The sequence below is a fragment of the Ceraceosorus guamensis genome (assembly GCF_003144195.1).
Source record: "Ceraceosorus guamensis strain MCA 4658 unplaced genomic scaffold IE81scaffold_151, whole genome shotgun sequence".
Classification (NCBI taxonomy): domain Eukaryota; kingdom Fungi; phylum Basidiomycota; class Exobasidiomycetes; order Ceraceosorales; family Ceraceosoraceae; genus Ceraceosorus; species Ceraceosorus guamensis.
The window spans coordinates 1-24466 of NW_020290146.1; the positions used below are offsets into that span (position 1 = coordinate 1).

At 57.8% G+C, this 24466-nt stretch overlaps 7 protein-coding genes across 7 annotated transcripts; 5 read left to right on the forward strand and 2 right to left on the reverse strand.

Annotated features, from left to right (window-relative positions):
• The first annotated feature begins 451 nt into the window (after positions 1 to 451).
• Positions 452 to 5087, forward strand: IE81DRAFT_318516 (NUC173-domain-containing protein). The gene is made up of 3 exons (XM_025512609.1): positions 452 to 852; positions 938 to 4838; positions 4912 to 5087. Exons 1-3 carry the CDS (start codon positions 562 to 564, stop codon positions 5001 to 5003), a joined length of 4284 nt encoding a protein of 1427 aa, XP_025366204.1. The 5' UTR covers positions 452 to 561; the 3' UTR covers positions 5004 to 5087.
• A 264-nt stretch (positions 5088 to 5351) lies between these two features.
• IE81DRAFT_350516 (TRAPP I complex) lies at positions 5352 to 6648 on the forward strand (the record flags this gene model as incomplete). The annotated part of the gene is made up of 5 exons (XM_025516548.1): positions 5352 to 5839; positions 5925 to 6163; positions 6268 to 6392; positions 6457 to 6525; positions 6601 to 6648. The coding sequence occupies 5 exons, from the start codon at positions 5352 to 5354 to the stop codon at positions 6646 to 6648; spliced, it is 969 nt and encodes a 322-aa protein (XP_025366205.1).
• On the reverse strand, positions 6457 to 8640 carry IE81DRAFT_326927 (hypothetical protein). Its single transcript, XM_025514948.1, has 2 exons — positions 6601 to 8640; positions 6457 to 6525 (listed from the first exon to the last, which is right to left on the reverse strand). Exon 1 carries the CDS (start codon positions 8142 to 8144, stop codon positions 6741 to 6743), a length of 1404 nt encoding a protein of 467 aa, XP_025366206.1. The 5' UTR covers positions 8145 to 8640; the 3' UTR covers positions 6457 to 6525; positions 6601 to 6740.
• Positions 8641 to 9463: 823 nt separating this feature from the next.
• Positions 9464 to 12478, forward strand: IE81DRAFT_326928 (putative CDC46-cell division control protein). The gene is made up of 5 exons (XM_025514949.1): positions 9464 to 9900; positions 10047 to 10964; positions 11052 to 11135; positions 11212 to 11325; positions 11405 to 12478. The coding sequence occupies exons 1-5, from the start codon at positions 9622 to 9624 to the stop codon at positions 12227 to 12229; spliced, it is 2220 nt and encodes a 739-aa protein (XP_025366207.1). The 5' UTR covers positions 9464 to 9621; the 3' UTR covers positions 12230 to 12478.
• A 537-nt stretch (positions 12479 to 13015) lies between these two features.
• IE81DRAFT_335741 (26S proteasome subunit P45) lies at positions 13016 to 14865 on the forward strand (the record flags this gene model as incomplete). The annotated part of the gene is made up of 7 exons (XM_025515455.1): positions 13016 to 13072; positions 13202 to 14178; positions 14258 to 14308; positions 14391 to 14479; positions 14563 to 14639; positions 14722 to 14779; positions 14852 to 14865. 7 exons carry the CDS (start codon positions 13016 to 13018, stop codon positions 14863 to 14865), a joined length of 1323 nt encoding a protein of 440 aa, XP_025366208.1.
• Positions 14866 to 20307: 5442 nt separating this feature from the next.
• IE81DRAFT_318532 (putative RPL30-60S large subunit ribosomal protein L30.e) lies at positions 20308 to 21822 on the reverse strand. The gene is made up of 4 exons (XM_025512610.1): positions 21762 to 21822; positions 21529 to 21595; positions 21057 to 21274; positions 20308 to 20856 (listed from the first exon to the last, which is right to left on the reverse strand). Exons 2-4 carry the CDS (start codon positions 21586 to 21588, stop codon positions 20799 to 20801), a joined length of 336 nt encoding a protein of 111 aa, XP_025366209.1. The 5' UTR covers positions 21589 to 21595; positions 21762 to 21822; the 3' UTR covers positions 20308 to 20798.
• A 362-nt stretch (positions 21823 to 22184) lies between these two features.
• IE81DRAFT_326932 (ribosomal protein L37-like protein) lies at positions 22185 to 23763 on the forward strand. The gene is made up of 4 exons (XM_025514950.1): positions 22185 to 22574; positions 22962 to 23023; positions 23105 to 23179; positions 23263 to 23763. Exons 1-4 carry the CDS (start codon positions 22540 to 22542, stop codon positions 23379 to 23381), a joined length of 291 nt encoding a protein of 96 aa, XP_025366210.1. The 5' UTR covers positions 22185 to 22539; the 3' UTR covers positions 23382 to 23763.
• Positions 23764 to 24466: the final 703 nt, after the last annotated feature.

Below are 24466 nucleotides of genomic sequence, written 5' to 3' on the forward strand. Positions count from 1 at the left end.
GGGGGTGTGGGGGTGACTGCGGACGGGATTGCTGATGCTGATACCACGCGAAACGTGGTAGGGTGATGGATAGTCGTTCAAGTGAGTGGTGATGAGTCACAGTGATGGCATGAGTACTGGCGAGGCCATCGAGCTCGAGTGCACCTTGGCGACCAATGAGCCGCACACACGCATGCTGACAGCCATGTACCCCTCACCCTTGCCCGTGCTGAGCGTGCGTATTAACACCACTCACGACGACTTGCGCCTGCGCGTGTTGCTCTCAGTCTCCACTCAAAGACGCGCGCGCGCGTTGATCCAGCCAAACGCGCGATGTGACGATCACGTGCCACACGTGCCACAAGCTCTTCCAAAAATTTTGAATCATGCGCGCGCGCGCGTTCTCGCGAGCTGCTGCTGCTGACTGCACTGCATGGCGTCTTCCACTCAAGTGCGCATTCGTGATTCGCACTCACTCGCATCCAGCTCCACTCTCAGGCTCCGTAATCACAATCACCAAGGTTGCTTTGAGTAATCATTTCCCCTCACCCAAATCTGTCGCCCCCACCACCACCGCTCCCAATGACGACGACAGTGGGCACCTACGCCCCACTGGACCGGGCTGAAGCGAGCGCATCGCTGGAAGCGGCGCTGTCCAAGATCAGACACCACATCAACTCCAAGCTGGAAAATCAAAAGCAGCCTGCGCTCTTGCTGTCGGCAGTAGAAGCGACGCTCAAGGAACAGCAGCAGCTCAACAATGGCGCCTCTACTAGCCGAGCTGACAGCAGCAACGAAGGGTCGCAAGGCTTGAATCCCACCGAGTATCTGCTAGCTCTGGAGAGCATGCTTGACAAGGCAAGCAGTTCAGACGTGAGTGCGAGCGCGAGCGCGAGCGCGAGCATGCATGCGTCCCAATCAATCGCTGCCCCCCTGACGTTGCTCCTTCCACTCGCAGGCGGCACCCTCTCTCTACACTTCCGTGCTGTATTTGCTCGCCATCGTCGCTCCCGTCACTGCACCAGCGGTGCTGCGCGCGCGCGCATCTGCCCTTCTCGCTGCGATCCTTCCTCTCCTCTCCAATCCTCACTCTCATTCATCCAGCGCATCGGTCAATGCAGAAAATCAGGCAGCTCAATTGAGATCAGCGCTGACGGTCCTTCAAGCAGTCCTCCTGTCTCACAGCGGCCCCTCAGACCGCGCTGTTCTGGACAGCGACGATGCCGGCTTGCGAGAGGGTTGGGCAGCCACGCTGCACCTCTGCTCCGACGCCCGCCCAAAGGTTCGCAAGCGCGCTCAAGACGTCGTCTCTGCTGTGCTGGACCAGGGAGATGCTCACAATTCTGCGTCTGCGAAAGCGCATCCTTACGCAGCACGGACGGCGGATTGGGCCATCAAAGCTTTGCAAGGCGTGGCAGATGCGGGAAGCGCAAAGGGGAAGGCCAAGGGGGTGAGCAGCGCAGCCACCGCTCCAGAGTACGATCGACGCAAAGGTCAGGCCAAGGGTGCGAGCGCGGCAGCAGCGGCTAGGCAACAGACGGCCTCTGATGGAGGCGCGAGCGCAGGCATATGGGTCTGCGGTTTCCTCAAGCAACTCGCACCGACGCTGCCCGGCAAGCACATTGCACCCCTCTGCAACGTTCTGCTTCGGCTGCCCAGCCTTGCCAACCCTTTTCTCACCAGTGCGGCATTCTCCGTCTTTGAAGCCCTGTTCAAGCCTTCCAAGCCGCAGGTGCATCCTGCATCGCTCTCGCTCCTCTCGGCCCCTTCTGGCGCACGTACCAGCCGGATGGACAAGCAAGGCGACTCTCTCGTCCGCACGCTCGACGCTCTGTGCTCATCCTCCATCAAACCCAGCGCAAACGATGCGCAATTGCTTCCGCCATATATGCGCGCCTTGGAAAACGCTCTGGTTGCCTACTCTCGCGTCGACGGAGGCATGGCAGCGTGGACGCGCGTGCCCACGATCTGGTCGGAGATTGTCGAGGTCAGTCTATCCGCACGGAGCAAAGCCTCGCGCGAACAGCCTGCCATTCGATCAGCAGGAAGGGATGCGCTGTGCGCCATTGCCCGCTACTGCGTGCCCGACGCGGCCATCGAGCAGACGCTGCAAGCTTCCGGCGCGCAAGCCATCGAGACGCCTCTTGGTAGCATGTTGGCGCTCCTCGCCGATGCGCTCGGCAAGCAAGCTCTGCGGTACAATCACGCGCGAGCAGAAGTGCTCAATGTTCTCATCGCCTTGGTTATGCGCTTGAGGTATAGGTCACCAAGCAAGACGTCATCACGCTCACAACCCGCCGCAGCTCAGCTCATGCTTCCCATCGTCAGCGTCGTTGCCGATCTCCGTGCTCAGCCGGAATTCGAGCATCGAGAGGCAGCCGATGGAGTCATTGCAGCGGCAGTCGAAGTATGCGGTCCTCGTCTTGTTCTCGACAAGCTACCTCTGGGTCTGAATGGTGAGAAGGGCGCTACAACTGGGAGGGCCTGGCTGCTGCCGTTGATGCGCAATCGCATCACCAATACGGAGCTCAGCCACTTCACGCAGTCGATGGTGCCTCTTTCGGAGGTCCTCTTCAATAAGAGGGCTGCAGCAGAGGAGCCCGGGCCGGATGGCAAGCCAAAGCGACCCGTCGAGGCCAAAGTCTACGAAGCCTTGACGGAGCAAGTCTGGGCACTTTTTCCTGCGTACTGCGACATGCCCACGGATCTGATCGATGCGGTCGACGAAAAGTTCGTAGCCCTGCTCAGCAACGTCCTCTACTCGCAGCCGACACTCCGGCCATCCGTCTGTCGCGGCTTGCAGCTCCTTGTCGAGCGCAATGAGGCCCTGTCTTCCTCTGGCGCCCCTAGCGACACGCTGGTCACCTCGTTCGGGGTGGATCAAGTCATCGGCAAGGCCAACATTGCCCACCTCGCAAAGCTGGCTCCGCAACTCTTGGCCGTGTTCTTCAACATCTTTAGCCAGAGCCCTTCTTCCCGACGAGGGTTCATCGCGGAAGCTTTGGCCGCTTACCTGCGCGTCATGAAGCCTAAGGACATACGAGACACTTTTGAGCGCGTCGTTGCCATGCTTCAAGAAGCTCTGCCGAATTTGCAGCACTCGCCGGACAAGGAAGCGGGCCCAAACGCCGTGCCACCGGTACCCCATACGATGCTCGACTTGCTCATCGCCCTGATCCCCTTCTTGGATGCTAGCAGCGAAGCCCACAAGCTGTTCGACTTGGCCCTCGGCGACGATCTCCTTCTCGCCCGAGATTCTGGCTTGCAGAAAAAGACGTACCGCATCCTCGCCAGACTCATCGAAGGTCCACGCGGACTGACCGTTCTGCGCCTTGACGGTGGTGCTGGGCGCGTGCGCGAGCTGCTGCTCAAGCTCAACGACACGAGCTCCAGCGTCGTGTCAGGTGCCAAGCGAGATCGCGTGGCTGTGCTGTCCGCCCTCGTCCCGCGCATCCCGTCGCAAGAGCTGCACTTTTTGCCGTCCATCATTCCCGAAGCTGTCCTCTCCACCAAGGAAGCCAATCAAGGAACGCGAACGCTAGCATACGAGCTGCTTGTCGGCATGGGTCACAAGATGCAAGAGGGAGGCACCATCCGTCGCGACCTGGTGGAGACAGCGCTGGAAGGCGGCGATGCTGAAATGGACAGTGCTGAAGTCGCAAACGCTAGCATTGAAGAGTACGTCACCATGGTCGCTGCTGGTCTCGCAGGCAGCACGCCACACATGATCAGCGCCACCATCACTGCGCTCTCGCGACTATTGTACGAATTCCACGAGTCGATGCCTGGCACCGTCCTGACCGACTTGCTCCAGACCTTGGAAGTGTTTGTCCGCTCGGCGAACCGCGAAATCGTCAAGTCGGCATTGGGCTTTGTCAAGGTGGTCATTGTCGTCCTTCCACATGCGATCATGGACGGCCAACTGCCCAACTACGTTTCCAGCCTCTTTTCCCTCAGTCCGCAAAACAGGCAGCACTTCAAAGCCAAGGTGCGGCACATTTTTGAACGTCTGATTCGACGCTTTGGCTACGCGCGGGTGGAGCAACTGACCGACGATGAGAACAAGAAGCTGCTCGTCAACATCAAGAAGAGAAAGGAGCGAGCTCGACGTCGTAAGAATGCGCAGGATGACGAGGCGAATGATGACGATGACGACGACGGTCAGGGACCGGCGTTCATGGGAGCGCGCGCATTGCGTCGGCATGGCGTCGACGCATTCCAAGAGGCCATCTACGGTTCGGAATCTGACCTCAGCGATAGTGGCGACGATGATGCACACGAACCACGCAGACCAGCGGGTGGACGGCGCGCTCGGACAAAAGAAGAGCAGACGTACATTCGCGAAGACGACGACGAGGTCATGGATCTGCTCGACAGGTCCGTCGCTGCTGGTGGTGGCATCTCAACCTCTCGAGGCGGACGACCCATTGCTGGCGGACCTGCTTCCACCGCACGCAGGCCGGGTCAAGATGCTAGCCGCTTCGAGCTGGACGAAGCCACGGGTCGCATGCTCATCGACGATCCAGAGGGTGGCAAAGCGGTTGCAAATGTGGCGAATGTCGACGTCGATGCGGATGGCGCAGGCAGAGCGTACGTGGATCGAGAACGAGGTACTGGCGGTGTGCAGATGAGGGGTGGCGTGGCGCGCATGAACAAGAACAACAAGCGCAACAGGGCCGAAGATGCCGAGATGGAGCTGGAACAGATGGCTGCAGAGATTGGGCTCGGCGATGAGGATGGCGGCTCGAAACGCAAAAGGAAGGAAAAGAAGCAAAAGGAGAGCATAGGAAAGGAATTCAGAGCTAAGAAAGCCGAGGGTGATGTCAAGCGCAACGACGGTCCTAGCCCGTACGCGTATGGTGAGTCTTGCGGCGCGCGCGCGCTTCTGTTCCCTGCGCTGACGAGGCGGCGGCGATTGACACATCCTCGCAGTCCCGCTGTCGGCAATGGGAGGCAAGCACAAACAAAAGGATATCCTCTCCATCACTGGCAAGGGCCGCAAGACGCACAAGGGCAGATCCTGAGCCGCACGCGATTGCCTCTTTGATTCGAGATGCTTCTCTACATCCCCTTCCGTACCCGTTTTGAATTCACGGTTGTATCACGTCAGACGTGTGGTGAAGTTCTGTCTGACCTGAAAGTGGATCCTGATTCGTGATTCATTCTTGATTCACGTTCTCAACCGGCGCCTTGAGTCACGTGACTATGGTCCACTCGCCCCCACGCACATGCGAGATCAAGAAGCGCGAGAGCGTTACAAGCAGCTGACTCCCTCTCGACGTCCACCATTCTCGCGCTTGCAGATCGACCCCTCGCAATCGTGAATCACGGACCAGCCTTGGACGTCACTCCTGATCGCAAGTGCCGCCACGATGAGCGCACCTACCGCATCTCCCTACACCGTATCCTCGCCCACATCCAACGCTGCTGCTCCACGCTCGGCATCCGGTGTGGGCGGCAGCGGCGGCGGCGGCGGGATCACCTCGCCGCTATCTCCACGCGCCAGCATGCCATCCTACGCTCGTCGCTCCTCCACGCTCGTCTCGCTCTCCAGCGCAGGAGGCAGCTCGCGGGATCGAGACTCGCTGAGCTCCGTCTCTCGCGCAGGCACCACGACGACGTTTTCCAGCGCAGCGGGACCTAGCACACCGACTTCCTCTGTGCACCACCCGCATACACCCGGTACTGGAGGCATTGCGGCTCAAAGCGGCGCGGTGCTTGGTGGAGAGACTATATTGGACAGGCCGAGGGACAAAACCAAGTCGTCGCAGGTAGGCAGCGCTGCTGTCCACTTTTTGTTCGCAGAGATTGTATCCTACACGCAGGGAAGGGTCAGAGGCATATCTGAGCTGGAGAGGAGGTGAGCGGGGAGAGACTGTCGCTTCGGATAGCCACGCGGACCGAGCTGATCGACTGCGACGTGTGCGCACGTGCGGATCTCGTAGACTGTCATCACTGGGCTATCAAGTCGGGCAGCGACTGTCGCACCTCATCATTCACAGAGCTGAGCAGCAAGTGCCTCCGTCCTTGGGAGGGAGCAGCACGTACACGCGTTATGGCAATCCAAAGCGGGAAGGTATGCGGGTCTTGCCAGCTCTCATATGGGTTCACTCGACGCTGTGGAAAGCCGTGTTTGGCAAGGCGGCAGACAGTCTGGAAAAGAGCACAGAGAATAGCGACGAGTGTGAGTGGTGCGCGGATGTGGGTGCGGGGGGCGGGTGCGGGAGCAGCGGTCACCACCGAGCGTATGCTGACGAATGCAACCCCGGCGCACCTGTCCGCCCGCAGACATGATCTCCTTCAATGCCCCCTTATTCTCCTCCAAGATTGCGGTGCCCAAGGAGATGAGCCAGCTCTCCGTCGAAGCCTTCACCGCCGGAATTGTAGAGGCTGCACTGGATGGATTTGGTCTGGTGAGCCGCCGTGCCTTGGCCCTGCCGTGCACATGTCCACGCTGATGCGATAGCTTCTCTCCAGCCTGCAAGAGTCACTGCGCATAGCGTGCCCACGACGGATCATCCGCAGCGCACAACGATCCTCGTCAAGGTGAGGCGCCTCGTAGAGTCGCATTCACGCTGCGCAGGAGCGTCTGACTCTTTCGCATGTCATTACGCACCGCAGCTCGCAAAGGAAGTCATGGAGCGCGATGCTGCTCTTGGACCTGCTTAGCGTCAGCGTCTACACTACAGCGACTGCAGATCGCCCAATGAGCATGGTTTTTCATACATTCGCGATGCGTGGACATGGTATCTTCCTCGCGCTCATCGCTCCGACCGTATCGGCACAACTGCGCCATTCGTGTCCGAGTCGCTCGTCTTTGCATTGTCAAGACCGCCCACGCCCTCCTCGCAGCGGCTACCTGTAAGGCCAAGCGCCACGGTCTCGCCTGGAATGCCAAGTCTTTCGGTCTCCGCCTGCGAGCTCAAGGCACGCTCGCTCCGTCGATCCATGTCGTCGCCTGCGATCCCAGCCGCCTCTACAATGCTGGGAATTTTCGGTGCGCTGATCGCCTCGCGAGGCGAAGGTGGATAGGCGGGCCTACGAGGACGGGATTGGTCGTGGATGCGCACCCTTGGGGACCTCGGTATCGCAGGCGAGGGCGCTCTCGGACTGGCCAAGTTGCGGCGCTCAGGAAGCTCCATGACGGCCTCGTCGACGTGCGCATTGCGCGGTGAGGTGGGCGAGCGCAGCCCAAAGCTAGACATTCGCTTGGCGCGAGGATCAATGGCGATCCACGAGACGGGCCTGGTAGTGGCAAACACCATTTGCCTGTGCACTCGCCCTCCCATCGAAGCGGTGACGGCCAGATTGGGAATGGCGAGCATCAGCTTGGCAACGGGATGAGCGTGTGGCACGACGAGGGAGCAAAAGCAAAGGATGTTCATGAAAACCACCACGCTGTTGGAACATCGTCGTGAGCGAAGCTGACGAGTGCGCCCGAGATGCACATCCACTAACCCATAATACAGCGTGCCTTGCTTGAACAGTTCCGCCACAATCGGAGTGAGTCCCTCTCGACGATGCTTTTGAAACGCTTGCCTTCCCCATTGACCGTTGGGAATGTCGTAAAAGAGGATGCGCGCGCTGACCGCAAGCCAAACCACCGTGTCGTGCAGGAAGAGTGCAATGACGGGCGCTTTGGCAAAGGTGTCGGCGTGACGAAGCATGCACCTCTTCGTGTCGGCAATCTCGATGGCAGACAGCGCAAAGGGAGCAGCGATTCCGGTCGCCAGTATGGCCAACCAGAACGTGCCGAGAAGCATTGCCAGCTTGCGATTCCATCGGTACAGCGCCATGGCGCGCAGATAGAGCAAGAGGGCGGTGGATGGACCGGCGATGGCGTGGCACGCGCTGAATGCGGCAATGGCGTGCTGGCAGAAGTGGTGCGGCAGACGCGCAGACGCAAAGACGACGAAAGCGATGGAATGTGCGCAGGCTGCCCATCTCGATGCCATGTATGCGACGGTTCCCAGGGTGACCTGCTTGCGGAACAGCATCTGGTAATCGAGATGCAGCGTCGTCAGGATCTCCCAGACCTGAGCGCCGAGTACGGCAGAGTATAGCAATTGAGAGGATTGCCTGAGCACGGCTACCGAGTCTGGCAAGTAAGCCTCGGGCCATGCCGTGTTGATGATGTTGTGTCCCGTGGGCGAGACGAGGGGCATTGCAATGTTGGTGATAAGCAGCTGCGGGTGGTGGTCAAGCGGCGAGTTGCGAGCGAGCAGGAGCGCATCGCCACTCCTACCTTATGCTCGCGCGAACTTCTCACCTTGTCTGCTGCCGGACCCCGAACACCGGCCCCCGGGGTGGCGCCAATTTCCAAATCGTTGCACAACAATGAGGCGCCTTCATACCAGCCACACGCGCTGACTGACTGACTGACTGACTGACTGCTCAAGGATGCCCTTGTCTACGGAAATGCGAGCGTGCAGAAGGAATCGCATTGTGACCTTGACACACACGCGCGACTCGCGACTCACGACTCCTTGACACGTCTGCCAGTCAGCACGACGCCCAGGTCCACTGATGATTTCTGCTCATCCACGCCGCGCTGTAAGCCTCACATATCGCACATCTCCGTGATCATGGGCTGCCATGCAAATAACGCCGGACCACGTCCTGTAGAGGTTCGAATGCCGCTAGTCACGTTTGCGACTTGCGACGCACATGTAGGGCTCACATTTCCCCGTGAGCAAGCGCACGAATGGGGCGGCATTTGATTCTCGATTCGGTCAAGCGCCTTACCGTCTCGATCGTGCTGCTCCTTGATGATATGGTCGCAGGTGTCCGCCATGGGGGGGGTGGAGATCGAGAGCCCGCGTGTCCACTTTCCGTGTCGAGAAATTGCCGAATAGAGCTTCGCAGCTGGACATGATATGCTTTGGACCTCCTTCTGATTTGCTATGGGCATTTTGCCGTTGTAAATGGTACACTCACGCTTGACTGACTGTTCCTCGAACACCATCTCGACGTGCCAAAGAGGCGAGGTGCTCGGCGATCGCTCGAGACTACCAGGCAAGCAGCACCTGTCTCGCTGTCAGCATCAGCGGCCACTGATCCCCGAGAACAGCTTCCACAAAGCGGTGATGCGCTGTGCTCAGCATGAGCATCGAAGGAACATGGCCGTTAGTCACGAGTCACGAGTCGCGGGTCACAAGCTTCTTATTCTTGATTGGGACAGCTGTGAGAAAGGGACGTTGGACGGTCAAGTTATGAGTTGTGCGAGGCTAGAAGATCACGTGCGTGCATGGCTGCAGGGTTGCACGGCACGCACGCACGCTTGACGCCGCATGCTGCTTGCTCATCAGCAGATTTACGCGCATCGGTTGCAACGCGTCGAACGCGTAAATTGACGCGTTTGCGCGTGTGGTGCCTCGCGAGTGCGACTTTTGACCTGCTGCACGCGGCGCGGTGTTTATGATGGTCGTGGTCGTGATTTGCCTGCACTGACGACGCTGACTTGCAGGCAGAGGCGTCGGCGACGGCCACAGAACATCCCGTCCACAAGCAGCTCCACCATCTCTCAGCACCGTCCGTCACCCACTCGCTACCAGGCTCTTTTCGCAGCCAGTCCAGCTGGACTGACCCTCCCCCTTCGCCCTCGAACCCCGCACCCTCGACAACTCGGCAAACGCGTCACCCATGTCGGGCTTCGACAGCGGCAGGCTGTTCAGCGCTCAGGTGCTCGCGGGCTCCGAAGCGTCTCGAGCACCCGACGCACCAGCGCAGACCGAACAGTCGCTGTACGAATTCGTGCAACGATTCCGCACGGGCAACAACGACTACATCTACAGGGACAGGCTGAGAGCGAATCTGCTGGCAAAGCAAAACGTCCTCGAAGTCACGTTGGAGCATGTCCAGCTATGGAACGCTACGCTGGCTCAGGCCATGCGACAGACGCCAAACGAGATCCTGCCATTGGTGAGTGAGAGTGAGAGTGAGAGAGGGGGAAAAGATGGCATGTATGCTACGCATCGATGCGTGCAAGGTGGACGAATGCTCACGCCAGCGCGCTCCTTCATTCCCTCCGGCACGCCCGCACCCCGCACGCCCAACGCCCAACGCAGTTCGAGTCGGCGGTGAAGCGAGCAGCGCGGGGCATCCTGCACCCCATCTCTACCGGCACAGATCGAGGCAGACCGGAAGCGCCGGATTGTCAAGTCACCCTCCGCTCCTCTGCCAATCTGCTCGGCATGCGCGATCTCCATGCAGACAGCATCACCCGCTTGGTGAGGATCCCAGGCATCGTGATCGGCGCATCCACCCTCTCCTCTCGTGCCACGCACCTGCAAATTATGTGCAAAGAGTGTCGCACACTCAAGACCCTGCCCATCTCTGCCGGATTTGGCGGCTTCTCTTTGCCGCGCAACTGCAGCGGACCAGAGGGTATGGAGGGACAACAGACCAAGCCAAACTGCGGCATCGACCCTTTTGTCATCCTCCACGACAAGTGCAGATTCGTCGATGCGCAGACCATCAAGCTGCAAGAGGCGCCCGATATGGTTCCCGTGGGTGAGCTGCCTCGACACATGCTCCTGTCTGCTGACAGGGCACTGTGCGGCAGGGTGGTGCCGGGAAGCCGCATCATCGCCACGGGTGTGTACAGCACCTTTGCCCCAAGCAGCTCTCGAGGAGGCAAAATGGGTGGAGCGGTGGCGCTTCGACAGCCGTACCTGCGCGTCGTAGGTCTCGAGATTGACGCAGAGGGTGCAGCAGGCAGAGGAGCTGCCCGACTTTTCACTGTAGCGGAAGAGGACGAGTTCAGCCGGTTCGCGAGGACTCCACAGCTTTACGAAAAGTTTGCCAGGAGCATTGCCCCCAGCATCTTTGGCAATGAGGACATCAAAAAGGCCATCACTTGCCTCTTGTTTGGAGGCAGCAAAAAAGTGCTGCCTGATGGAATGCGCCTCCGAGGCGACATCAACGTCCTCCTTCTGGGCGATCCTGGTACGGCCAAATCTCAGCTGCTCAAGTTCGTTGAAAAGGTGAGCCGATGAAGCAGTCGTGCTGCAGCGGCGCGTGCGCGCGCAGTCGTTTGCTGATGCTGTCGCCTCCCTTGCTCTCTCCCTAAGGCGGCCCCAATCGCAGTGTACACTTCCGGCAAGGGTAGCAGCGCAGCAGGTCTTACCGCATCGGTGCAGAGGGACACGCAGTCTGTAAGTTTGAGCCCTTGTCAACGCGACTGTCTTTGCTACGAGCGCTCACATCGGACATTGACGTTCCTCTCCACAGCGAGAATTCTACCTGGAAGGCGGTGCCATGGTGCTGGCCGACGGTGGCGTGGTCTGCATCGACGAGTTTGACAAGATGCGCGATGAAGATCGCGTGGCCATCCACGAGGCCATGGTGAGTTGCTCGCCTTGGGCCGCGTGCCGTCCCGGCGTTCGATTTGATGCGAGCGATCCTTCCTTCCCCGCCACCGCAGGAGCAACAAACGATCTCGATTGCAAAGGCGGGCATCACCACGATTCTCAACTCGCGCACCTCCGTCTTGGCTGCGGCGAATCCCGTGTTCGGAAGGTACGACGATATGAAGTCGCCTGGGGAGAACATCGATTTTCAGACGACGATTCTGAGTCGATTCGACATGATCTTCATCGTCAAGGATGAGCACGATGAGGGAAGAGATCGCACCATCGCCAAGCACGTCATGAACATTCACATGAACAGACCTGGAGCGAATCCCGCTTCGGAGGTGGTGGGAGAGATCGACATGGACAAGATGAAGCGTTATGTGGCCTACTGCAAAGCGCGTTGCGCGCCGCGCTTGTCGGAAGAAGCGAGCGAGAAGCTGAGCAGTCATTTTGTGGCGCTGAGAAAGCAGATTGCCCAGGTTGAGCGCGACAACGACGAGCGAAGCAGCATCCCCATCACGGTGCGACAGCTGGAAGCCATCATTCGCATGAGCGAGAGCCTGGCCAAAGTGACGCTCAGCCCTACGGTGCAGGAAGAGCACGTAGAGGAGGCCATTCGACTGTTCAAATTCTCCACCATGGACGCCGTGCAAGCTGGTTCGGTGGACGGCATGACGCGCGGCGAGCTGCAGGAAGAGGTGCAAAAGTTGGAGAGGGAGATTAGGAGGAGATTGCCCATTGGCTGGAGCGTATCCGCTTCCAGACTGCGAAACGAATTCGTAGAGGCGCAAGGCTTTACGCAGCACGCTCTTGACAGGACGCTGTACGTGCTGGAAAAGAGAGACGTTTTGCGTTTCTCTAACCAGAGAAAAGTCGTCACTAGAACCGGCGTCTAGTCACAGTCGAACGTGCCGCTCCACCGTCCGCTTCATCGAATTGCCACCGCTGTCTCTGCCTGTACAAACGTCGCTCGCTTCACGCTTTCCCCCCACCTCCCCCATTTTGGGGCGCTCAGTAGCGTTTCATATTTCACGATTCATCGAGCAATGAGACACGACTGTACGTGGTGCGTGGAGATCTGTGTTTGAGGAGTCGAAGTGCGCACAGCCGAACGTCTCGGTCGAGGTGAAGGGTTTCGAGTGCGCTCAGTTGGTCTGTGTGGATAGTCACGACCAAAAGTCCATTGTCGCCGCATTTGGTAGTCTTGTGAATGCACAGACTCCCAAAGGTGGACTGATGTCCGTTTGATAGGCTTCCACAATTTGCGATTTTGTACTTCGCGACGACAAGGCGAGCGAGATGAGCCTGCGCAGGTAATGATCGAGCAGCTTGCGCTCGCTCCATTAGGAGGCGATCTCGCTTACCGTTCGTGTGCAGCTTGGACGGCCGGCATCTTTCAAAGAGCGCTGCGCTTGACGCTCAGATCATCATCACGTGATCTAGTCGCGCGGTGCGCGCACACGCCCGGCCTGCATCGCGCGCGTACGTCACCAGCATATGGAGCACGTTACGCCACGATGGGAGCACGCATCTGTGAGGCCTGGTATGCCACCATCATCTACGCGCTTTCTGCCACAACAATCCCCAGCACCAACTGTAAGAGTCCTCTATCAGATAGTCCAGCTCACATTAGGACGGCACACAAGGACTTGGTCAGAGGTATTGCCAGGAATCAAACCGCGATGGGTCAAGTTCCATCCCAAGGCGCTGGTCGACCAGGCCGCGATGGCAAGGACAAGGTGAGTGCAGGGTGGGCAGGGGTGTATGCGTGCGCGTCAAGTGCCCATGAGGCATGCATGCCGCGCCATCGATGACCCTGATCCGCTGACCCCCTCCCACTTGCAATACGATGGCCTCGCGCTCGATAGAGAAAGGATCAGCCCAAGAAGTGGGAGCCACCTCTTCCCACTCGAGTAGGCAAGAAGAAGAGACGCGGACCGGATGCCGCCACAAAGCTGCCCCCCGTGCACCCCACCACGCGATGCAGGCTAAAGCTGCTGAAGATGGAGCGGATCAAGGACCACTTGCTGTTGGAGGAGGAGTTTGTTCAGAATCAAGAGAGGTTGAAACCTCAGGAGGAAAAGGCGCAAGAGGAGAGGACTAGAGTGGATGATCTCAGAGGAAGTCCAATGGCGATCGGAACGCTAGAGGAGATCATCGACGATGAGCACGCCATCGTCAGCAGTGCCACTGGGCCAGAGTACTACGTGTCCATCATGAGCTTTGTGGACAAGGATCTGCTCGAACCTGGTTGCTCCGTGTTGCTGCATCACAAGGCGATGGCCATCGTGGGTGTGCTTGCGGACGACGCGGATCCCATGGTCAACACCATGAAAGTGGACAAGGCGCCCACCGAGAGCTACGCGGATGTTGGGGGTCTCGAGCAGCAGATCCAAGAGATCAAAGAAGCCGTGGAACTGCCCCTCACCCATCCTGAGCTCTACGAGGAGATGGGCGTCAAGCCTCCGAAGGGTGTGATTCTTTACGGCGTGCCAGGCACAGGAAAGACGCTCTTGGCAAAAGCTGTGGCCAATCAGACCTCGGCAACCTTTTTGCGCATCGTAGGATCGGAGCTGATTCAAAAGTACCTCGGAGACGGTCCCAAGCTGGTCAGGGAGCTGTTTAGAGTGGCAGACGAACAAGCTCCTTCGATCGTCTTTATCGATGAGATCGATGCTGTTGGAACAAAGAGATACGACAGCAGTAGCGGAGGAGAGCGAGAGATTCAGAGAACCTTGCTGGAGCTCTTGAACCAGCTGGATGGTTTCGACACAAGACACGATGTCAAGGTCATCATGGCTACAAACAGGATCGAGTCCCTGGATCCCGCGTTGATCAGACCAGGGTGAGTCAAGAGTGAAGCGACTCGAGTCAGGCGCTTTCTCGCTGACAAATATGCCCCCCGTGACCCCCTCTTCCAACAGCCGAATCGATAGAAAGATCGAATTTCCCATGCCCGATCAGAAGACCAAGATGTGAGTCTGCTCGAGCAGCTGCATGCACCCGCACCCTTGCTCACCGCCTACGTGCACCTCTTCGCTTGGCATCTTCACACAGGCGCATCATTCAGCTGCACACTAGTCGCATGAACCTCGACTCTGACGTCGACTTGGAGGCACTTGTCAGCGTCAAGGATGAATTGAGCGGTGAGTGTCGGGGCGCGAGTCCTTAAAGTCATGCCGTTGCAGTGCTTACCTTGCGCCCCCTCTGCTACCTCTCATCGTATCAGGTGCCGACATCAAATCGCTCGCGACGGAGGCCGGACTGCTTGCCCTTCGCGAGAGACGTATGCGCGTGACGAAGAAGGTGCGTTGTGGATGATGCAGATGAGAGGTGCGAATGCGGCTCATACATGGGCTCACTTTTGCAATCTGCGCTGCGCGAACAGGACTTTGACACGGCCAGAGAAAGAGTGCTGGACCGAAAGAAGGAGAACATGCCAGAGGGTGAGCGACGCGATGCGACAGATGCGCGCGTAGTACCAAAGCTGACTCTATGCTATTCCGCTTTCGGCACAGGTCTTTACCTCTGATTTTGGTCGAGCACAGTCGAGCTGGACAACTGTTGCACCTACGTAATTCGATGTGTTTACGTGTGCTTTGAGTTGTGCCGGGCAGGCGTGTTGAGATGAAGCGATTCGTGTTGTCAACGAGTGGCGAACACAGCGAGATCATCTCAAGACCTGCAGAGATGAGAATTGGGCAAATGCCTCAAGCCCACTGATGCAGCTGTTGGTGAATAGATGATCGCAATCGAGTGAGTAATCTGAAGGTACACGTGTGCCTCGATCGATCCTCATCCTTGCTCGACGATTTGATCAGGGTGGAGGCCGCCCCCCGCCTTGCTGCTCTCCCGCACGAGAAGAGGCGGGCGTGTGTATGTATGTGCATATGCACGCACGCGCGCGCGCGCCCGCGTCCTTGGTCAGCAGCAGCTGGCGTGTGACGTCGCTGTCGCCGCGACGTGCGATGTCATCGAGATGACCGCCATCTCGACTCGGCTCGGCTTTTAAATTGGCGTGGTGGTTCGATGGTGATGCGCATACATTTCCCACACTCGTGTCGTTTACAAGATCATCGCTCGCCTATTCTCTTCATCCGAACGCTGCAACACCGCACGTTTTTCTTGGGCTCCTTCCCACAGCTCTTGCAGCTTCGTCGCCAACCATTTGCTGCTCTGCACGCACTCGCACTCGCACTCGCACATCGCCCACTCGAGCCTTGCTCACCGCATCGCCGCTGTACATTCCCCTGCCATCTTCATCCCAACCTCACCCACAACAGACGACACCGCAACCTCGCGACGTGCATCGCCGCGAGCCTAGGTTGACGAGATGGGGATCCCTAAATTCTTTCGATTCATGTCGGAGCGGTACCCGCTGATCAGTCAGCTGGTGGAGGAGAACAAGATTCCAGAGTTTGACAATCTCTACCTCGACATGAATGGCATCATCCACGCTTGCTCTCATCCAAACGACGGCGACGCTCACTTTCGAATAACGGAAGCGGATATATTCTTGGGCGTGTTCTCCTACATTGAGCATATATTTGCAAAGATTAAACCTCAAAAGCTCTTTTTCCTCGCCATCGATGGCGTAGCACCCAGAGCAAAGATGAATCAGCAGAGGAGCAGGAGGTTCAGAACGGCAAAGGAGACAAAGGAGATTCGAGATCGAGCGATTGCCAAGGGCGAAGAGTTGCCGGAGCAGGAGGCGTTCGATAGCAACTGCATCACACCAGGCACGCCATTCATGGCCAGGCTATCCGAACAGCTCAAATACTTTTTGGCCAAAAAGGTGACAGAGGACGCTTCGTGGAGGGGCGTGCAGATCGTCCTGTCTGGTCACGAGACACCGGGCGAGGGGGAGCACAAGGTGATGGAGTACATTCGCTTGGCTAAAGCGCAGCCGGACTACAACCCAAACGTTAGGCACTGCCTGTACGGATTGGATGCGGACCTCATCATGCTCGGTCTGCTCAGCCACGACCCGCACTTTGCGCTGCTCAGAGAAGAGGTCAACTTTGGGCCACAGAGAAAGAAGCGGACTGGGTGAGTGAGATGAGGGCAGGCGCGCATACAAGCAGCCGAGCTGCGTGCTTGCCTGCGTGCTTGCCTGCTGACACACCCGCACGCATCTACGATATGACTCTCCATTCGCACAGACTCGAATCTCAAAACTTTTACTTGCTTCATCTGTCTCTCTTTCGAGAATACTTGGATCTGGAGTTCCAGGATTTGCGCTCTTCGCTTCCGTTTCCTTATTCCCTCGAGCGCATCATCGACGATTTCATCCTGCTCAACATATTCGTTGGCAACGACTTTTTGCCCCACTTGCCCGGATTGCACATCAACGAGGGTGCGCTGCCGATGCTGTTCCGCATCTACAAGAGCGTCTTGCCTGCTGCTGGTGGATACCTGAATGAGGATGGCGTGCTCCAAGTAGGCAGGTTGCAGCTCGTCCTCGCCCAACTATCAAAGCTCGAGGTGGAGCAATTCAAGGCGGAATTCGCAGATAGCAGCTGGTACGAAGGCAAGCAAGGCCCTTCCGAAAAGGAACGCAAAAAGAGAGCGCAGGCGAGCGGCAAGGGCAAGCTGGTGCTCACGCCATCTCAAAAGGCTTTGTACGACCAGGTCAAACGATTCGTCCTAGCTCAGCGCGCCGATCCCGTCGGCGCACCTGCAGACCTCTTCCTGACCAACACGATGCCCGTTGCCGATCAGACTTTCCTCAAGGGTCTTTGCAAGAATCTAGGCTTCAGCTTGAGCTTCGACGAGTACGATCCGGATGCCGATGCTCCTGCTACGGCCGTCTCGAGCGATCTGGATGAGCAGACTGCTTTGGTGCTCGCGCAGGACAAGATTGCAGCAGCCCGATTCGCGAGCGCCAGCGATCAGGTACTCTCAAAGTACGACAAGGCTCAGGTCATCAAGGAGGAGACGTATGGTCACAAGGCAGAGGAAGAGGAGGAGGAGGATGAGGATGAGGATGCCGCAGAGGCGAGAATGATCGAGGAAAAGATGCTGCAGTGGAAGAAGGACTACTACCACGACAAGTTGCACATCGACTTCAACGACAAGGATGCAATGAGGCTGCTGGCGTACAAGTATGTGGAAGGCTTGCAGTGGGTCCTGCACTACTACTACGATGGTGTGGCTTCTTGGGGATGGTTCTACCCGTACCATTACGCGCCCAAGATATCAGACCTGCTGCCAGTCTTTGATATGAAGTTTGAATTTCAGCTGGGCAAGCCTTTTCGACCGTTCGACCAGCTCATGGGCGTCTTGCCAGCTCTCAGTAGGCAACACATTCCGCCTGCTTTCCGGGACCTCATGACCGATCCCACATCTTCCATCATCGACTTCTACCCGCCCGATTTCGAGGCGGACATGAACGGTAAGAAACAAGATTGGGAAGCGGTCGTCAAGATCCCTTTCATCGACGAGAAGCGACTGCTCGCTGCGTTGGACAAGCGAGAGGGTCTGCTGACGGCGGATGAAAAGCAGCGGAATTCCTTTGGAGAGTCGACGCGTTTGACATTCGACGAGCAAAATGAGCGCTTCTTTGCTAGCTCTCTGCCCGGCGTTTTCCCTGACCTGCCCCATTCCCGCGCCAAGGTGGAGACATTTCACCTGCCTACTCTGGATGGATTGCATCTTGTCAGAGGCCTCTGCGATGGCGTAGAGCTAGGATCCCGAGCTTTGGCCGGCTTCCCGAGCCTCAAGACTTTGCCGCATTTTGGCAGGACGGAGAAGCATGGCGTCAATGTGTTCCAGAGCGACAGCAGGCTGGACAGCGTCGTTTTGCACGTAGAGAATAGGTTCAACAATGCCAAGTCGGAAGACCTTGCCAGCGCGATGCTGGGCAGACGGACATTTACTCATTGGCCATTCCTGTACGAGGGCATGGTCACTGCGCTCTCTGACAGCTTGTTCAGATACGAGCTGGTCGATGGGCAGATCACCAAGACGCCCCACGCGCCCGATGCCGTCTCGACGTGGAGACGCAAGGTGGATAGACTTGCCCAGCACTATAGCAAGCGATACGGTGTGCTCGTCGGAAGGGCGGAGCAGCTGTTGCACGTCCGCCCCCTCACCGGCCTCAAGAGGATGGAAGACGGCTCGTTTGTAAAGGAGTACGAGGCGGATGCGGAAAGGCAAGTGGACCAATTGGTGCAAATGTCGATTGCGGATGTTGTGCAAGAGGACAGCCGGACATTGGAGAGGAGCGCCCAGGAAGTGTCTATCGAGTACCCGCTGCACACTCGATTGTTCTTCCTCGGCGAAAAGCCGTTTGGCGCACCTGCTGCCGTGGTGCAATCTCAAGGCGATCAGCTCACCATTGAGCTGGCGTACTACACCAGTCAAGCCAAGGAGAATGTGTACATCCACAACCTGGTGGCGTCCAGAATCACCGAGCGGTACTATCCCTCGTTCATGATCGCCAAAAAGGTCGGCATGTCTTCGCTGGCTCTGTCCAAGATCACTGCGAGCATGCTGCTGGACCACAATGGCTCGCGAACGAATGTGGGACTGAACCTCAAATTCGAAGCCAAGAGCTGCAAGGTGTTGGGCTACAGCAGAAAGGGACCTCAAGGTTGGGAATTCTCGGACAAGGCCATCGAGCTCATCAATGCCTTCAAGGCGGCTTTCCCAGAGATATCGGACACGATCGCTGCAAAAGCCGGCTCGGATTTGAGAGATGCCGAAGATTTCTTTGGCGACGATGCGGAAGAGAGAATGAAGGAGCTCAAGAAGTGGATCAAGGAGAAAGGCGTCAGGGATCTCGAAGCTGTTCCGCTCTTCGCCGAGCAGCTGGACAAGCCGACGGTGGGCGCCATCGAAGCGTTTACGACGTCGCTAAACGAGAGAATGGCCAACGCTGGCCCTGGTGCGGGTATAAAGAGAGCCCATGTCAAGGGAATACCTCGCAACGCTCTTCTCAAACCTTCCCACGCACCATATCGTCTTCAGGGACAGCGCTTTGAGCTTGGTGATCGAGTCATCTATGTCCTCGACACGGGCACAGTGCCCTTGAGCGCGCGAGGCGTTGTGGTGGGCCTCAACAGCACCAACATCGACGTACTGTTCGATGTGCCCTTCCTTTCTGGCACGAGGTTAGGGGATAGATGCTCGCCGCATCGAGGAGCTACAGTCACTTTTGACTCTGTACTCAACCTCACCCAACCCCAATTTGCCGTACCATCTGGACCCGCGGGTCAAAATCCTTCCGCACCCACCGGTCCCTCCAAAGCGAGGAGCTCCGCTGGTGATTATCGTCCCCCCAACATGATGCGGTCTGCTAGGCCTATGCACTCAAATGGCCACCATGCAGGTCACCAGCAGCAGCAGGTCAATCCGACGGTGATTCTGTCTCGCAATGCCAGGCCTACTAGACCACCCAGCGCCAGCGTCACTGCCGAGTACGCCTTCTCTGGCGTAGCTTCGGGCAGCTCGAAACCTTCGAGCGCGACCACAGACGGCTTGAATCCTCATCTTGCGGCTTTGTCCATGCGTGGAGGATCGACGGGGGGTAGGGGACGAGGACGAGGAGCTGGGCACGCACCTCACGTCGGACCTGCTCATTCGCCGCACTTGCCGTTGGCGCCTGCGCACGGGCAGGCCGGATTCGCGCAAAGAGTTAGGGGCTCAAGAGGAAGGGGAACGGCTCAGAGAGGTGGCGGAGGAAATGTGGGCGTGAATGCTGCTGTGCAGCAGAGCTGAGCTGAGCTGCTTTGCGTTGCGTTGCTTTGCGTTGCGCTGCGGTCGCAACTCTCTCGAGGAGAAGGATGAGGTGCCAAGCGGCAAGAGCTCGAGCAGCGTAATTTAAATGCGATGCGTTGTCTTGCTTGGCCATGAACATTTGCCAGCGTGAGGCAAGGGTGAGTCGGGTCAAGTTTGAAAAGCGCGCCTACGATCCAGAATCAGATGCACGCGCGCAAGGATGAGCGTCTGCGCTGAACAGGCGTCAATGCTCGTCCATTCGCTTGCGCGCAGCCTGACAGCTTCGTAAGTCGTTGCGCGCTGCTCTTTACATGATATGTCTCGTCGCGCATCGAGTCCTGCGAGGCCCAACCACGATGGCTTTTCCGCCTGCGCTAGCATTCCCCCCCACACCTGCATCCGTCGACACTCTCACAAACGAGTTGCATCTCCACCCCGTTCACGCATCCTGATATCTTTTTTTCCGTCACGAAGGCGACACGCGTTGACCTCTGTTCCGCTCTGATGGACGAAATGATACATGTGATTGCGACTGTTGATCGTGTAGGTGCATAGAGCTTGGAGGAATGCGCACCCTCGGTGTCTAGTGCGCAAAGATTTTAGACGCCCCAACGCCTTCCAAGGCGGAGTCGCACGACAGGGGCTGAAGTCGGTGGAGATCCTCGTGATGACAAAAGCCCATCGATGAGTGGAAGGGCAAGGAGCGAGAAGCGAACGTGGCGAAGGATGGTTCGGACTCTGCGCTTATGCAGTCACAGAGCTCAACAAGTCGGAGTCACCGGCGTCGAGGACGGTCATGACGCTGGTCGGGAAGGAATGTACGGGAGGTTCAGCTGAAAACGTCGACGAAGGTTGAGTCGACGCTCATGTCGTACGCGTCATCACCGAGTGGCGCAGCAACGACAACATCCGACCGACCCCGCGAAGTGCCCTATTCCACTCCGCATAGCCTCTTATTTCCCTTGAAACCGCCTTTTCTTGTGCCAGGCAATGCCTACTTACCCGACACGGAACAGCTTACCAGCCGCAGTTCCGAGGGCAACGTTGGATCCCTGGTAGTGGTGCACGCTAGTCTTTGAAAGCATGGCGTAGTACTCCAATTCTGACTTGCGCAGCGGAGGAGTGTTGGCAGAGATGAGGACCAACTTTGCTTTGCCGCTCCTCATCGATTTGAGGGCGCTCTTCAAGCCAAGAGACACCTTGCCAGACTTGATGACGAGCTGTGTTTGTGTGTTTGTGTGCAGTGCAACTCGTCAGCCTCCGAGCTTGGTATGCGCTCTTCGCGGGCCACGTGTATATGCTGAGGGCTATCTGCTCTCTCTCTCTCTCTCTCTCTCTTTTCCTCTCTCTCGTTATTCCATGCGTAAGTATCATTCCCTCCTTCTTCTCCGCCTCCTCTGCTGCACGTCGACATCGGCGTTAGGTCACCCTCCCCCTCTGACCCTTGGCCCACCTCTCATCAAGAGATACGTACCTGCAGCTTGGAGTTGATGTTGTCCTGAGAGGACTTCTTTGCCTTTGTGGTGGGAGCCATTTTGACGCTTTAGGAGAAAGGAGCGCAGCGGTGGAAGAGCGAGCAAGGATTGTGCGAGAAGCAGGCAGGCGGGCAGAATCGAGTGCAAGGGAGTGCGAAGATGGAGACGCGATTCGTCAGCAAGGCCCCCCCGATGAATGCAGTGCACCGGAGCATCAAATGCTGTGACTCACAAAGCTTCTTCTTGAGGGTAGAGCAGCGCAAAATGTGTGGTATCGTGGTGAGAGGAGTGAGTTGGCACGACGATGCTTTGTGGGACGTGGGTGCGCACCGACGCTGATGCCTTGCTCGATTTGCAGGGCGACTTGAATCAGCTTTGCGAATCACGTGAAGCAGAGGTCGCAGCCCAGCGTACGCCGGTCCCAAGGCGGCAGCCGCAGCATTGCGCGGCGCACCTCGACCTGCATGCTGCTGTGCGCGGTCAGCGATTTGCCTGCTGGCCACCAAAGACGCGGCTGCGTGCGCCGCCACGTGGCGTGAACTGCATCGAACGCTTGCCCGCGTGCAGCAAACAGGCTTGGAGGCCGTGGCTGCCTGACCCAGCTGGCGCTTTGCACTCGTCACGATCTGGTGTGGTCTTCTCGGTACGCGGCGCTCGCTCCTGCTCAACGCCGTCACCATACCGACACACACACACATCCTCAAGGTGAGCATCATCGGTTTTCCAAGCAGCATTCAGTACACCGCAGCGAGTCGGTGGTTGCTATGTGGGGAGAGTTGGACCTCGCAGGCGGGCAATTCAGCTGGATGTGGGACGTGCAGGCCAGAGGGCCCAATCAGTGTACCGCAAAGCGTTCATGGAAGATGTTGAAACGTCGTTGAGCCAGCGATTCGAGGCTGTAATGGAGCATCACTCGGAAGCGTCAATCATCCCTTGCTTGCAGCATGCACACGGAATGCTGACCAAAGGCCCTCACCTCGCAATTGTTCGTTACGCAGATATAAGACAAGATGACGAAGGGTACCACCTCGTTTGGTAAGCGCCAGTGCGTATCAAGTCCGACTTGAGGATGAATCATCGTGGTGCAGAATGGATGCGAAGGGGTTGCGAGGGAGACGGTGGTGCAGAAAAGTGGGAACGTCGAGCAAGATCGATCTAAGCGCGCTCAGCGGTGGCGTATGGGAGCGGGGCGATGCTGGTCACGAGAGGTGGCAGCACACGAATGAGCAATACAGGAAACTGGCGCAAGGCGGCACTGTTGGAGGACAAGAGCGCTGCTGCAACGCAAATTGGTGTACTGTGTCTCGGAGAGGGTAGCGGGAGGGTCGACTACGTCGCAAGCGCAGGATGGCGGGCGGTTGGCCCTGCTCATGATTTTGTGCGTCGGAGACGTCAACTGACGCTGGCATTCTACGCCCTTGCTTCTCATCAGCACCAAGACGCACACTCTGTGCCGTCGTTGCAATCGCCGCGCATTCCACAAGCAGCACAAGAGTGAGTGAGAGTGACTGAGACGCAGGCGCCCGAACCATAGTTGCACGGACGCTGAACCAAGTGCACTTTGTTTGCCTACAGCCTGCGCATCATGCGGCTACCCTGCTGCCAAGATTCGTTCTTACGAGTGGGGACAGAAGGCTAAGCGCAGAAAGAGTGCGTACTCTTGGTGTTCGGATGATGCGTCCTGTGTTGCTGACATCCTTCACGTACGCCCGTCTTTGTCTCGCTTCCCCCAGCCACCGGAACTGGCCGCATGCGCTACCTGTCCACCGTTCCTCGTCGCGCAAAGAACGGATTCCAGACTGGTGTGGCCAAGAGGCAAAAGAAGCCCTCTGCTGCTGCCGCCTCCGCTTGAGGTCGCGTCACCAAAAGCAACGAAAGATCGGTCGGTTCGAACGTATACGCTACATGCCATTCACCAACCCCCCATGCATCTGCGACGTGACTAGATCACACGAATGTGTGATTCTGCAATACAAAACACCCCAAATCTCCCTCACTTTCGGCAAGTGGTGCGAGATTCACGTCGTTCGAGTATTGTGCTCGAGCAAGGAATCTTTGAACTACAGCTCTGTACTCTTCACCATCTCTGTTGTCTTTGTGGCAAATCGATCATGCGCTCAGCTACATGCCGGCTAGACGGTAGCGCGCGATGCCGATGCCACGCTGACTTGCTAGCCAGATTCGTGCTGACCGTCTACCACATTCTGGACGCCTGCAAGGCCTCGCACCATCGAGTTCGTCAGCAGCGTTTGCTTGCGGTCGGTCTGGCTGTGGAGAGTGTGAGTTGTGGAGAGTGTGATAGCTTGCCCTGATCGCCATGCAGACGCAGATGATGTCCTCCCTCGTCGCCATCACCTCGACTGATCAGTCACGGGTGCTGGTAAGCGAAGAGCAAGCATCAGCGCCTTCGACTCATCAGACTCAAGACTCAAAACTCGGAATTCCATCCACGTGATCGCTTGGCAAACATCTTGGGTCAAGAGCTGAGTCAGAAGAAGAAGAGAGAGTCAAATTTGTCTCGAGTCGCAGCTATTGCATGGGGCTGCGCTGCTTGCTGCTAAGTCTTTGAGTGACCGTCTCACCCGCCCAGCAGTCGTGAGTCATCCAGTCGTCTGCACCTTTGTTGACAGATCAAGTGGCCACGAGCCTGCTGGGTGCCTGCTGCCACCGTATGACCTGCAAAAGATCTCTCTAGCTGTTGTGGTGCTGCGCGCTTCGAACGCGGACTTGAGCGGTGCATGCATGCCTGAGCGCATGCACGCAAGCATGCATGCATGACTGATATTGATTTGGCGCGGCGCCCGCCTCTCGTCTCTCTTCATTCTGTTCTGCCTCGCTACAGTACGCCGGCACAGGTGATTGCGGCTTTGGCGCTGCACATGCCGACCTCGCAGCGGAGTGCAGGAGCCAAGCCTGATGTCTGCACCGCACCGCAGT